The sequence below is a fragment of the Hemitrygon akajei genome, chromosome 6 (genome assembly GCF_048418815.1).
Source record: "Hemitrygon akajei chromosome 6, sHemAka1.3, whole genome shotgun sequence".
NCBI lineage: Eukaryota > Metazoa > Chordata > Chondrichthyes > Myliobatiformes > Dasyatidae > Hemitrygon > Hemitrygon akajei.
In genome coordinates, this window is record NC_133129.1 from 119,823,012 (window position 1) to 119,837,688 (window position 14,677).

The 14,677-nt window shown below is 40.4% G+C and overlaps 1 protein-coding gene across 2 annotated transcripts in view; it reads left to right on the forward strand.

Annotated features, from left to right (window-relative positions):
* Positions 1-14,677, forward strand: part of pdhx (pyruvate dehydrogenase complex component X) — a 231,935-nt gene that overhangs the window by 97,539 nt on the left and 119,719 nt on the right. For both annotated transcript variants that reach the window (XM_073049131.1, XM_073049130.1), the window contains exons 4-5: positions 7,889-8,088; positions 8,537-8,635. In XM_073049131.1, coding sequence (XP_072905232.1) covers positions 7,889-8,088; positions 8,537-8,635 — 299 coding nt within the window. The remainder of the gene's footprint in view (positions 1-7,888; positions 8,089-8,536; positions 8,636-14,677) is intronic.

The following is a 14,677-nucleotide window of genomic DNA, read 5'->3' on the forward strand; positions in this document are numbered from 1 at the left end:
CAAAAATTGGAACTGTTTGGCCATAATGACTGTCGTTATGTTTGGAGGAAAAAGGGTGAGGCTTGCAAGCTGAAGAACACCATCCCAACCGTGAAGCATGGGGGTGGCAGTATCATGTTGTGGGGTGCTTTGCTGCAGGAGGGACTGGTGCACTTCACAAAATAGATGGCATCATGAGGAAGGAAAATTATGTGGATATATTGAAGCAACATCTCAAGACATCAGCTAGGAAGTTAAAGCTCGGTCGCAAATGGATCTTCCAAATGGACAATGACCCCAAGCATACCACCATAGTTGTGGCAAAAGTGCTTAAGGACAACAAAGTCAAGGTATTGGAGTGGCCATCACAAAGCCCTGACCTCAGTCCGATAGAAAACTTGTGGGCAGAACTGAAAAAGGTGCGAGCAAGGAGGCCTGCAAACCTGACTCAGTTACACCAGTTCTGTCTGGAGGAATGGAAGAAAATTCCAGCAACTTACTGTGAGAAGCTTGTGGAAGGCTACCCAAAACATTTGACCCAAGTTAAATAATTTAAAGGCAATGCTACCAAATACTAACAAAGAGTATGTAAACTTCTGACCCACTCAGAAAGTGATGAAAGAAATGAAAGCTGAAATAAATCATTCCCTCTACTATTATTCTGACATTTCACATTCTTAAAATAAAGTACTGATCCTAACTGACCTAAGATAGGGAATGTTTTCTAGGATTAAATGTCAGGAATTGTGAAAAACTGAGTTTAAATGTATTAGGCTAAGGTGTATGTAAACTTCTGGCTTCAACTGTATGTACTTTAGTAATAAATTTACTTTGAAATTTTTGAACTTTGAACTTCAATTAAAATCTATATTCAATTTAAAACTTAAACATGGAACACACACATTAAGAGCAAAATCTTAACGTTTTTATTTATTTTAACCAAGTTTATAAATTGAATTTTTATTACAGGCTGCAGGAAGGCAAGATTCTACTTGCTAAGAGAAATAGTGGAACAATTTGTTGAAAGGCTCCCCACAGTTAGGACTACTGAATAATTCTGCTGCTGAATTACACTTTGTTCAGAAGTTTCTCTGCCACATAGGCCGTGCTGAGAATTATGAATAATGTCAGAGACTGTAGGAAGTGTATGCTGTTGACAAACGAGGCTGAAATGCAGTGAATGTGGGAGGAATGGTCGATTTTTTTTACCAGTGTGTGAGCCAGAGCAATTCCATCCAATGGAAAACAATCATACTATAACCAGCGAATAAGCTTTCAACAGTGGATCCCTTTTATCCTTTGTTATATGGTTTGGTACAGAAGAGAATAAATTACTGTTAATCCTGCTTATTCAAACACTACTGACAACAGCTACATAGTAATGTTCAAGAATGAAGCCAGTCAATCTGTCAGGCAAAACTGAACAGACTCTTAGAACAATAGCAGGACGATATCTGACTCATCTTTAAATAATGAAGGGGATTTGATAAGGTAAATATACAGATGTTGTTAACAACAGTACTCCCCACCTCCCCCAACCTCATTCAGTCACCATGACCAACACCCATTGTGGATTTCCAGCATTTATAAAGGTACAGTATTGAGAGGAAGCATGGAACCTGTTCAGCATTATGAGGCACCTTATAGAGCTGTACAAAAGGTATGGGTTTAAGATGAGCAAGTTACACCAGCTGTTACACTACCATGCCATTTTGCCATCAAGTCTGAACTGATTCTCAGAGCAATGCCATCCTTTTCTCAATAACTGTATTCTGCCTCCCATATCCATTGTCAGGTTTTATTTTATCTTGTGCAAATTGAAGTCCATGTGATTTCTCTTTATTCTGAAGCTGCAGTGATAGAAGCATAGAGGTACACTCATTAGCCTATTAAACCTGTAATTCATATCCTTGTAAAACATCAAAAATAATTTCATTAATGTGTAATGACCACAAATTAAAACCGAGAAGCTGCCCCCTTTCCACAGTAAAAGAACAGTTGCTATTAACCTATTAGAGGCAGAAGTTTGAGTTTAAACAATATGTCATCTTATTTCCTGTGTTCTCTGTTTGTGTCCATTCTGTCTCAGCAGTCAGCAGGGCTGTTATGTTGTGACCACAAGCTATTATCTAATTATTTCTGTTCAAATTTGCTCTTGCTGTCAAAGAAGGCACTACTTATTTTCATGTCTATGCACAGAATTATTGGTTATCACACAACTGCAGCGCACAAACATCACTTGCCTATAGATAATTAATTTCTGCATGATTAAACAGGGAAGAGTCAGACCAGTATCAAATAACCAGATCGCTTGATGCTGTAACTTCAGTAACATCACACTACACTTTCACAGTTTTTCTGCATTAAAAATAAACAGCTTCGTAGTAATGAATAGTATTTGAATCTTGGTAGTAATTTCTCACTTGGCTCACAGCTTTATATACTCAGGCGATTCAAGTGAATACCTGGACGTTAATTAAATGTCAATGGCTCTACTTCCACCAGTTTCTCAGGCAGTACGTTCCATGTATCACTGCAGGTGTAAAAGGACCCATTCAAAGAGCCTGTTCATGTTGAAATATACAAAAGAAGTCCTACAGTACAGAACCTAAATACAATGTAGGAATGGTTATCTTCAAGTCAAGGTGATGGGTCATGAGAGGATGATAGTGTTCCCAGTGTCCTTAATTCTAAATGTAAAAGAGATGATCAATTTAAATGTTGACAGTGGAGTCTTGGCAGGTTATTGCTGTGAATTTGTGCAGATGGCCATGTTTAGTCCTACATAGATTTGAGCTTGGTGGTAGTGTTTGCATCAAGGAACTGAAGAGAGTTTGGTTATACTTCCAATTTGTATTTGTTATGCACTAATTTTTGGGAAATCAAACGAACCTTCTTGGGTTGCACAAGATGCAAGATCTAAGTGTCTCCGTAATAATAAAAGTACAGAAAATGCTGAAAATACTCAGGGTTCTGTGAGAAGGGACACAAAGCTAGCATTTCTAGCTAAAAAGCTATTCTGATGAAAGCCTTTGACCTGAAGTGTTAGCTGTGGCTCTTCCCACAGATCTGCTGAGTGCCTCCAGTATTTTCTGTTTTTAGGCTAGATTTCAATATTTACAACCTTTTGTTGTTTTTCTCAGTATTAACGTGTCTGGTCCAATTCAGCTCCTAGTCACTTCTATACGCAGGTTGTTAATAGGGCTTGGCAATAGTAAATGGTTTGAATATCAAGCAGAGGTTGTCGAGGTTCTCTGCAATTGGAGACAGCCATCACTCAGCATTTTCTGTAGTGCCAGTGTCACATGCAATTCACTGTTCCAAGGGGAGAATGATTGCATTGTGTGAAGAATTACAAATGTTGAGCAGTGTTTTCTCTTTTCATTGGTGGTATTTGTTTGCATTATTGGTGTAAAAGACTTTGAATTGGTACATTGTTGGATATGATCATGGTTTCACTATGCACTTCCAAATAAGTAAATGTGTGTAATAAAAAGCTTGTATTTATGTAATGTCTTTAATGTGCTTCACACTTGGATATAGAGGTAAACTTAATAGACCCTCTCAAATGAGAAGCCGAGGGATTAAGAGCAGGGTGCTTCAGATTTTAGGTCTGAATATCAGAAGGCACAGCTGCAAGTGATTAGGTGAAGGAGATTAAGGATACACAGGAGCAAATTGGAAAAAGCCGAGAATTAATTAAATAATTGAAAGGAGGATGAGAATTATGTTTCTGTTACGGGAGCAAGTCAGTGAGTGTAATTGTGAAAGGTCGATGGTTATTTGTTACAAATTAGGATAGGGTTGTGTGAGTTCCCAAGCATGCTGAAATAAACACACAGGGTATTATGCTTTAGGAAAATGTGGACTGGTAGCTATATCTGTGCAAACAATGCTCTTTGTTTAAAAAACAGATAAATGATAATAATTGGCACCTGAATTTGGCCTTACCAATATTCATCAAGAGAAAATGTACAGTAATTGCTTCTTCGCTGATAATCCATTTCACTTGGCAGTGATTCAGTAACTGCCACTCTTGTTAAAAGGCCCATGCACCACAGAACTGATAATGATTTTATTTTTTTATTTTATTGTTGACAGAATGATATAGTGTTGTTTACAACTTTCTACTCCATTTACTCCTCAATACCTCAAGACAATGACCTGATTTCAGCTGGACCATCACTAGATATGGACTTAGAGTATGGAAAAAAAGTATTCTGTGTAGTAAACTAATGATTCTTACTCAAGGCCAGTAATCCAGATATCAAATTCAAGATACCATGCAATTTTCACTCTCATAAATCTGCCCATACCTGAAATAGGACCATTGTGGGTTGCCAGGCAACCAACTAACTTAGGGAAGGGAAACCAGTCTCCCCTATAGGTGCTCTCAGTCTGACACCATATGTTTTGTGCAAATTCTATAACAGAAATACCATATCTCAAAATTATGAGATAGATTGAGAAGTGCACGAATGCATTTTGCCAATTTCAAACACATCCCATGGTCAAGCTTTTCCTTTAAAAGCTCTTGGATCAGGGTGTCTATCTGATCAGAGAACTTTTGAGAAAGCTGCATGTTAGATCAGTTTTTCATGTAAGTACAATGAAGTAGCTTTAAATTGTACGATGTTCTGGCCAGCACAAATGGTGGGCATCTAGATTGTGAAAGAATTATCTGATTCATCCCACTTCTCTGCTCTGTTTTATTGTTAGCAAGGTACATATCAAATTACATCCAACAGGCACTGTCAGTCTTCATCATTATATTAACACATCCATGATGGCAGGTTAGTTTAAGAATTTTGACATTGTTTAAAGTCTAATGTTATTTTGGTGGCAATTATTAAATACTTAATATATGAACTAATGACCATGTTGTTATTCATTTGAGATTAAATTGAATTGCTGAATTGAGACTGCAATAAACAAATCCAAAATCTCTTAAAATTTGCATATTACCCATTCCAAGTCTCAAAAATTCTGCATGAAAGGTCGTGAACATAGTTGTTGTCTAGTGGATGAGATTTAGAAATGTTCCCTGCCTGAGGAGTTACAGGCGAGAAGGCAGGCGTGTGGGGTTAATGGGATTCAGGATCAGCCATAATTGAATGGTGGAGCAGATTCGATGGGCTAAATAGCCTAATTCTACTCCTGTGTCTTATGGACTTGGGCTATCGTCCATTAGCACTTAAGTCCACTATGCTGAAGTGTTTCGCGAGTTTGGTCATGAAACCTATCAACTCCTGCCAGAGGAGTCATTTGGATACTTTATCACAAAATGTCATCAGCAGGTGCCGTTTTCACTCAGTCGTGGAGCACCTGGACAATGACGATGCATACATACATTAAGATGCTCTTCATTGATTATATCTCAGCATCCAATACTACCTTGATATCTTCAATGGCAGACCCCATTTTGTATGGATTAGCAACAACATCTCCTTCATACTGTCCTTCAGCACAGGTGCACCTCAAGGTTGTGCGCTTTGCTCCCTGCTCTATTCACTTTATACCTATGATTGTGTAGCTAAGTATAGCTCCAGTGGCTTGCCAGTGTCACCCACCGTTGTTGGCTGACCCAAAGGTCTGACGAATCAGCATGTGGGGGGAGACTGAAAATCAGCAACAACCTCTCTCAGTGGCAGCAAAACCAAAGAACTGATTATCAACTACAGGAGGAAGAAGCCAGAGATCCAGGAGGCAGTCATCATTAGGGGAACAGTGCTTCTACTTAGAAATTTGCATTGATTCGGCACGTCACCAAAAACTTTGACTAATTTCTATTGATGCACAGTGAGGAATATCCTAACTGGTTGCACCTTGGCCTGGTATTGAATCACCAATGCCCTGAAACAGAAAAGGCCATAGAAAGTGGTGGATACAGCCCAGTCTAGCACAGGCAAAGTTCACTCACTGCCACAAAAAAGCATCATCCGTCATCAAATCTCCCAGCACCCACGCCATCCTCTTTTCTTGTTACTACTAATGGGCAGGAAGTACAGAGGCCATCAGATTCAGGAACAGTTATTATCCTACAAACATTAAGCTCCAGAGCCAGCATGGCTTCATTCACCACAACTCTGAACTGATTCTCTGACTTTCAAGGTTTTTTATAACTCATGTCCTTTTTTACACAGTTTGACTTCCTTTGCACATTGGTTGTTTGTCAGTATAATTCATGTATAATTTTTCATAGATTCTATTATATATCTTTATTTTTCCTGCAAGGAAATTAATCTCAAGGTAGTATATAGAAGCATATTAATATTTTGATTAAATTTATTTTGAAGTTTGAACTTTGAAATGGTGAATAACAGTCTCCACAGCAGTGTGTGAGTACAGAGTTAGAGAATTCAGAGAACTTTAAATTGAAAAACCAGTTTTTCTTCAGAAAAATAAATGAATGATTTTTATCTTGGCACCCTATATTCTGCATTCCACATTAGGTAACTTGCCCACGTGATTTTCAGTGTAGTCAACTGAGCCAGTTACAGATCCCTTCTCTCCACTCACCCGGCAACCAACCTCCTACAGCAGGCGAGAACTCAGCTCAGTTCAACTCTAGTTCACCAGGTCGTGGGAGCAGAAGAAAAGCAATTGTGGCAAAGAATGCCAAAGGAATTGAGAGCAGCAGTGACTTAAAGGGGAGGACAGCTGCCAGGAGCTGAAGGAGTGGAGAGCCAGAATGCAAGTCAACTAAAGTAGTAGTTAGTGATATGTGAATGCTGAATGTATTGATGGTTTACCATAAACCTCTCAATTAATGCAGTGCTCCCACTAAGAATAGAGTCTATACAAAGAGATTAAACATACGAGCTAACAATTTTGTTCGTTTTTCTGACTCCCATTTCTGCTGTCTGTCCTCCTGCTAGTGTTTGCTCCCAAACTTTTGGTAAGGGGGATAATGTGTCATTTCCTTCCAAGTCAGTGTGCTGAGCTTGTAAATTACTTTTAAATCTCATTATACCTCTTTTAAATAGATACTACTGTAAAATTTATTTTAGACAACTGGGTTGGTAATGGAATGAATATAATTTCTTCCACTGAAGAAGATCAATCCATATAATTGATTTCTAATCTTTTAATCAGAACCACTGCACTGGATACTGTCTTTTGTAGTTTTTAGCATGAATTATATCCTGGAGGCTTTCAGAATTATTGCATAACTGCCCACATGACTGACCTACTGATTATGTGACATTTGTAAAGGACTGATTGTTTTTCAAAAGGTTCCATGCTGAAATTTGAGCTGTACCGGAATCAATAGGTTTTGGAAGCATGTTGAGAGCACAAGTCGAGTGACTTGGTTTGTCAAGCATCACTGACATTGAGGGGAATAGAGGAAATCCACAGCAATTGCAACAAATGGTGCCCTGTGAGAATTTCCCTTCAGTTTTAATCGGGAACGTATGGTGGCAGTGTTTCCTCTTCCTGCTGGAGGCTGAAGACCCACATTCGATGATTTAGGAATAGCTTCTTTATCTCTGTCATCAGATTTCTGAGCAGTCCATGCACTCTACCTCAATAACCAATTTTTTGCACTATTTACTTATGTCTTTGCACTCTACTGCTGCTGCAAAACATTTCATGTCATATAAGTTGGTAATAATTTATTCAGATACATTTTGATAAAGTAAAGCAGCCTTTCAAGTTAGATTTTACTTCATTCTGCCAAGAAGTGTTTTAATTGGCAGATTTTGAACCAGGTTACAGATCAAGGTGAGCTGACCAAGTTAGCAGGCAGACTCAGTATCGAGGTGTTGACAGAAACGGGGTGAATCTTGTTGGTCTTTGATTTATGATTTGCTTTAGGCAATATACAATAGGTGCAGCTTCACTTTTAACTGTAATTGATAATGGGTCTTTCAGTCTCCATTAAAATATTTAATCTGTCTATATCTAGGTGGAGGAAGGTACCAAAGATATAATGTTAGGGTCCTTGCTTGCTCTGCTGGTGGCTGAAAATGAAGACTGGAAACAAGTTGAAATACCCACTCAAGAACGCACTCCAATGCCTGTCCAAACTGTACCTGCACCAAAGGAACCAGCAGCACCTCTGGCATCTACCTCTAGCAAAGCACAGCATTTAGCTGGGATAGGCAAGTAAGTATAGAGAAATTGAGACACTTATGTATAGTATAACTTAAAGCTAAATTAAATTACTTTCCATTCAACATATTTTTAAGATTTTTCAGCTAGAATATATTTGAAATATGGTCATTCTTACAATGTGGAAAATGCATCAAGTTACGTAGAGCAAGCTCTCACAAGTAGGAAAGTGGAAATGGCCTATGAGTTTATTAGTGTTTCAGAAAAGATATAAAAGATACATCTTGACTAAGAGGAGAGTTCACCAGGTATCTATGAAGTAGTGCAGTGAGTCCTTTCACATGGCCCAAATGAGCAGGTAGACTCTCAGCTTAAAGTCTCTCCCAAAAAATGGCATCTTTGGCAGAACAAGTCTCCACTAGTAATCTGTCCGTTAATTCTGTCGTGGAATGTCAGCCAAGATTATCTTGACATTTTCTTATCTTTCCTTTTATTCCTTAAGTGTTCGTTTAAGTCCAGCTGCTAGACAGATCCTTCAAACACATGGGCTTGAAAGAGGCAGCACTCCCCCAACTGGACCACGGGGAATCTTCACAAAAGAGTGAGTACAAATTAACAGTCAGCTGGGTTAATACTCAAATCATCAGACTGTGCACACTCATTTTTATAGTGAACGGAAGAAAGCAGGAGAATGTGTAGCACCATGTTTAAGTATCAAAAACTTTAATAATTACAATATCCTGTGAAGAAATAACTTTGTAAGTTATTTACCAGTGAAAGAAAGTTAAGTCAAGAAATTGTTACTAGAACATAATAGTTATCCAGGGGCATTACTCCCGAGTTGAACTGTATAGGAGTTCTGTAAGAAATGCTGCTAATATGTTTGTAAAAGGAAATATATAACATTGAAAATTTAAAAAGGCAATTAGTAAATTAGTGACCAAGAAATTAATGCTTTTTAAGGGCCATCTGATTCTTGTCAAACATAAAAATTTGTACATTACCAAGACGTTTGAATGCATTTTGTTGTTGCTTGTCATGGATTGTTTTATAGCCCTCTTGGGTGTTTTGCACAACATGGAGCTGGAGTAAAAGAGTCAGAGCCAAGGTCCTCTTCCCAGAGGAGCTCACAGGAGGAAAGGCAGCAGGGTGTAGTTGAGAGTGAACATCCCTCAAGTGTCCTTTAGGGGTTCAAAGACATGTCTTGTAGTTCTGCAGTCCACTTGAAGGTCCTATACTGCTTATTCTGGGCACAAGCACAGGCTAGTATATGTCTGAATCTTGTCACCAAGATTGACTAAGAGTTTTAAATGGCAGGTTAACATCATACCACACCAAAGCTTGGGGTTGAGATTATTCAGTTTATGTGGCACTGGGATCAGGGTCAACTAGCACATCAGTCCCTAACCATCACTACCCAAAAGAACAGGTCACAGACCCAAAATGTTGGATATTTCTCTTTGTGCAGGTGCTGTCTGACCTGCTGAACTCTTCCAGCATTTTCTGTATGTATTCCACCTACTGAGGTTTCCTTAATGTGGAAGTTCCTGTGAGCATTCCACCAGGATTTTGTGGCTTAATGGAGTAAATTTTGTTTCTCTGTCTGCACTTTTTTTTTGCTATTGGTATTGCCCCTAAGTTGTGCAATAACTTCCAGGGATTTAGTGTCAACTTCCCCTTTAGTCGTTTCACATGGGACATTTGTCAGTTAAGCTTCATCAGGTGTGCATTACACCTGAAACTGATCATTCTTAACATTTGATGAATACAGCAGTTAGCACCTCTGAATTACAAATGTGTTTGCATGAACTAAGTGGATGAGACAAACTGACACAGGTCTTTCGTGCAGCTCCATTGGGTGCACATTTTCTGCTTTAGACCCTGCGGAAAATTTGAGGGGAATAACAGCCAAGATAGTCCAGGAGTCTGAAGAAAACGTGGACATGTAATCCCATTTCCAAACTGTTTGCTAAACTGGAAAGAAAGTTGCACAATATGGTAGTGGGCAAAGACTAGATTTGCTACGGGGACCATTAGATGTGTGACAAGGCTACCATATTGATGAGGGGGAATCTCCTAATACAGAGAATATTGAATGGGCTAGAGAAGTCTGAAACAAGATCACCTCACTACAGGGAACCATAGAAAAGGTGCAGAGGAAATTTACAAGGATGTTGCCTGGATTGGGGAGCATGCCTTATAAGAATAGGTTGAGTGAATTCGGCCTTTTCTCCTTGGAGCAATGGCGGATGAGAGGTGTCCTGATAGAGGTTAATAAGATGATGTGAGGCATTGATCATGTGGATAGTCAGAGGCTTTTTCCCAGGGCTGAAATGGTTGCCACAAGAGGACATAGGTTTAAGGTGCTGGGAAGTAGGTACAGATGAGATGTCAGGGGTAAGTTTTTTATGCAGAGAGTGGTTAGTGTGTGGAATGGGCTGCCGGTGGCCGTGATGGAGGCAGATACAATAGGGTCTTTTAAGAGACTCCTGGACAGGTACATAGAGCTTAGAAAAATAGAGGGCTATGGGTTACCCTAGTAATTTCTAAGGTAGGGACATGTTCGGTACAGCTTTGTGGGCCGAAGGGCCTGTATTGGGCTGTAGGTTTTCTACGTTTCTAAGGGAACAATCATAATATTGCAAGATTTCAGCTAGTAATCATATTTAATGAAGTAATGATATTTGTCTGGAGGACAGACAAACAAGATGGGAGATGGAGTTGGCATGGGCAATTGAAAACCTACTACGTCGTGTCACCCAGTGCTTCCAACCCACGTTATGTCATTAGAGAACTGATCACATATAGGATTTCAGTAGTTCTGAACATAGAATATTTTTAATCTTGGACCAACACAAATAGCTTTCTAACTTTATGCATATGTCAGCATTTTAACATTTTTCTTTAATGTTCAGATAATTTATAATAAATATTGAGATATCAACTTTGAGAAGCTTTTGACTATTATAGCATGTTTATCTGGTACATTTTTTTGTGTCTTTGAGGAACTGGATTAAATCTTTGTATATCAGTTTTTGCTTTATTATCTTAGTAATAGGTAAGAGGATGCAAGTTCCTCTGTAATTGATTCTTTACGGGCTAAATGATTTGAGAATTGTCTATAGTGAGCTTTTTCTTGATTAAGATTAGGTCAAAACATACAGTGAAATATATTGTTTGTTTGCATCATAATTTGTGATGTGCTGGGGGCAGCCCATGAGTATTGCCATGCTTATAGGATCAACATAGTATGCTCATATTTCACTAACCCTAACCTGTACATCCTTGGAATGCAGGAGGAAACTGGAGCACCTGGAGTATACCCATATGGTCACGGGAAGAACATACAAACTCCTTATAGCAGCAGCAGGAATTGAATGCCGATCAGTGATCACTGGTGCTGTAAAGTGATTGCTTTAATCACTGTGCTAACGTACCGCCCTGATTGAAGCAAAGCTGTTAGTAATCTCAGTGTAAGCAGATTTATATACTTGGATGCAAAGAAATCTTTTTCACTTGTGTCCAGCAGCTGGGTTTTATACCAGGATGGCAGTCTAAGACAGCTCCATGAAGCTTTTTTGTGGGCCTTTCTATTGGCCTAAAATGAGTTTTATTTTACTTAGTGCTGTACAGAATTAAGTTGAATCTGACCTACAATTCACAAGACTGAGCAGATTCTACAAACCTAGTCTGACATTTACACCCCTACTTGCCCTGATATATTGTCACTTTCAGGCTTTGTAGGGGAATGAGTTAATCTGAGCTGGAGGGCCAACTTGGGCATCACTAGCCAGCAACGACAAATGCTCCATCACATGAACTTGAGGGTTCAGCAGGGCATCGTACATTTGTTGCGTTTGTGTTGGCGAGTGGGGAAGCAAACAAATATCCTTGTCCTTGCAGTGTTCTTGGGTTTGTGATTAATTAGGAGGAGATCATGATGGTGGTACATAGAACATAGAACAGTACAGCACAGTACAGGCCCTTCGGCCCACAGTGTTGTGCCGACCCTCAAACCCTGCCTCCCATATAACCCCCTACCTTAAATTCCTCCATATACCTGTCTAGTAGTCTCTTAAATTTCACTAGTGTATCTGCCTCCACCACTGACTCAGGCAGTGCATTCCACGCACCAACCAGTCTCTGAGTAAAAAACCTTCCTCTAATATCCTGCTTGAACTTCTCACCCCTTACCTTAAAGCCATGTCCTCTTGTACTGAGCAGTGGTGCCCTGGGGAAGAGGCGCTGGCTGTCCACTCTGTCTATTCCTCTTAATATCTTGTACACCTCTATCATGTCTCCTCTCATCCTCCTTCTCTCCAAAGAGTAAAGCCCTAGCTCCCTTAATCCCTGATCATAATCCATAGTCGCTAAACCAGGCAGCATCCTGGTAAATCTCCTCTGTACCCTTTCCAATGCTTCCACATCCTTCCTATAGTGAGGCGACCAGAACTGGACACAGTGCTCCAAGTGTGGCCTAACTAGAGTTTTATAGAGCTGCATCATTACATCGCATCTCTTAAACTCTATCCCTCGACTTGTGAAAGCTAACACCCCATAAGCTTTCTTAACTACCCTATCTACCTGTGAGGCAACTTTCAGGGATCTGTGGACATGTACCCCCAGATCCCTCTGCTCCTCCACACTACCAAGTATCCTGCCATTTACTTTATACTCTGCCTTGGAGTTTGTCCTTCCAAAGTGTACCACCTCACACTTCTCCGGGTTGAACTCCATCTGCCACTTCTCAGCCCACTTCTGCATCCTATCAATGTCTCTCTGCAATCTTCGACAATCCTGTACACTATCTACAACACCACCAACCTTTGTGTCGTCTGCAAACTTGCCAACCCACCCTTCTGCCCCCACATCCAGGTTGTTAATAAAAATCACAAAAAGTAGAGGTCCCAGAACAGATCCTTGTGGGATACCACTAGTCACAACCCTCCAATCTGAATGTTCTCCCTCCACCACGACCCTCTGCCTTCTGCAGGCAAGCCAATTCTGAATCCACCCGGCCAAACTTCCCTGGATCCCATGCCTTCTGACTTTCTGAATAAGCCTACCGTGTGGAACCTTGTCAAATACCTTACTAAAATCCATGTAGATCACATCCACTGCACTACCCTCATCTATATGCCTGGTCACCTCCTCAAAGAACTCTTATCAGGCTTGTTAGGCACGATCTGCCCTTCACAAAGCCATGCTGACTGTCCCTGATGAGACCATGATTCTCTAAATGCCTATAGATCCTATCTCTAAGAATCTTTTCCAACAGCTTACCCACCTCAGACATAAGGCTCACTGGTCTGTAATTACCTGGACTATCCCTACTACCTTTTTTGAACAAGGGGACAACATTCGCCTCCCTCCAATCCTCCGGTACCATTCCCGTGGACAACGACGACATAAAGATCCTAGCCAGAGGTTCAGCAATCTCTTCCCTTGCCTCGTAGAGCAGCCTGGGGAATATTCCATCAGGCCCCGGGGACTTATCCGTCCTAATGTATTTTAACACTCCAACACCTCCTCTCCCTTAATATCAACATGCTCCAGAACATCAACCTCACTCATATTGTCCTCACCGTCATCAAGATCCCTCTCAGTGGTGAATACCGAAGAGCAGTATTCATTGAGGACCTTGCTCACTTCCACAGCCTTCAGGCACATCTTCCCACTTTTATCTCTAATCGGTCCTACCTTCACTCCTGTCATCCTTTTGTTCTTCACATAATTGAAGAATGCCTTGGGGTTTTCCTTTATCCTACTTGCCAAGGCCTTCTCAGCCCCTTCTTAAGCTCCTTTCTTGCTACCCTATATTCCTCAATAGACCCATCTGATCCTTGCTTCCTAAACCTCATGTATGCTGTCTTCTTCCACCTGACTAGATTTTCCACTTCACTTGTCACCCATGGTTCCTTCACCATACCATTCTTTATCTTCCTCACTGGGACAACTTTATCCCTAACATCCTGCAAGAGATCCTTAAACATCGACCACATGTCCATAGTACATTTCCCTGCAAACACATCATCCCAATTCACACCTGCAGGTTCTAGCCTTGTAGCCTCATAATTTGCCCTTCCCCAATTAAAAATTTTCCTGTCCTCTCTGATTCTATCCTTTTCCATGATAATGCTAAAGGTCAGGGAGCGGTGATCACTGTCCCCCAGATGCTCACCCACTGACAGATCTGTGACCTGACCCAGTTCGTTACCTAATACTAGATCTAGTATGGCATTCCCCCTAGTCGATCTGTCAACATACTGTGACAGGAATCCATCCTGGACACACTTAACAAACTCTGCCCCATCTAAACCCTTGGAAATAATCAAGTGCCAATCAATATTAGGGAAGTTTATGTCACCCATGATAACAACCCTGTTATTTTTGCACCTTTCCAAAATCTGCCTCCCAATCTGCTCCTCGGTATTTCTGCTGCTACCAGGGGGTCTATAGAATACCCCAGTAGAGTAACTGCTCCCTTCCTGTTCCTGACTTCCACCCATACTGACTCAAAAGAGGATCCTGCTACATTACCCACCCTTTCTGCAGCTGTAATAGTATCCCTGACCAGTAATGCCACCCCTCCTCCCCTTTTTTTCCCCCTCTCTATCCCTTTTAAAGCACTGAAATCCAGGAA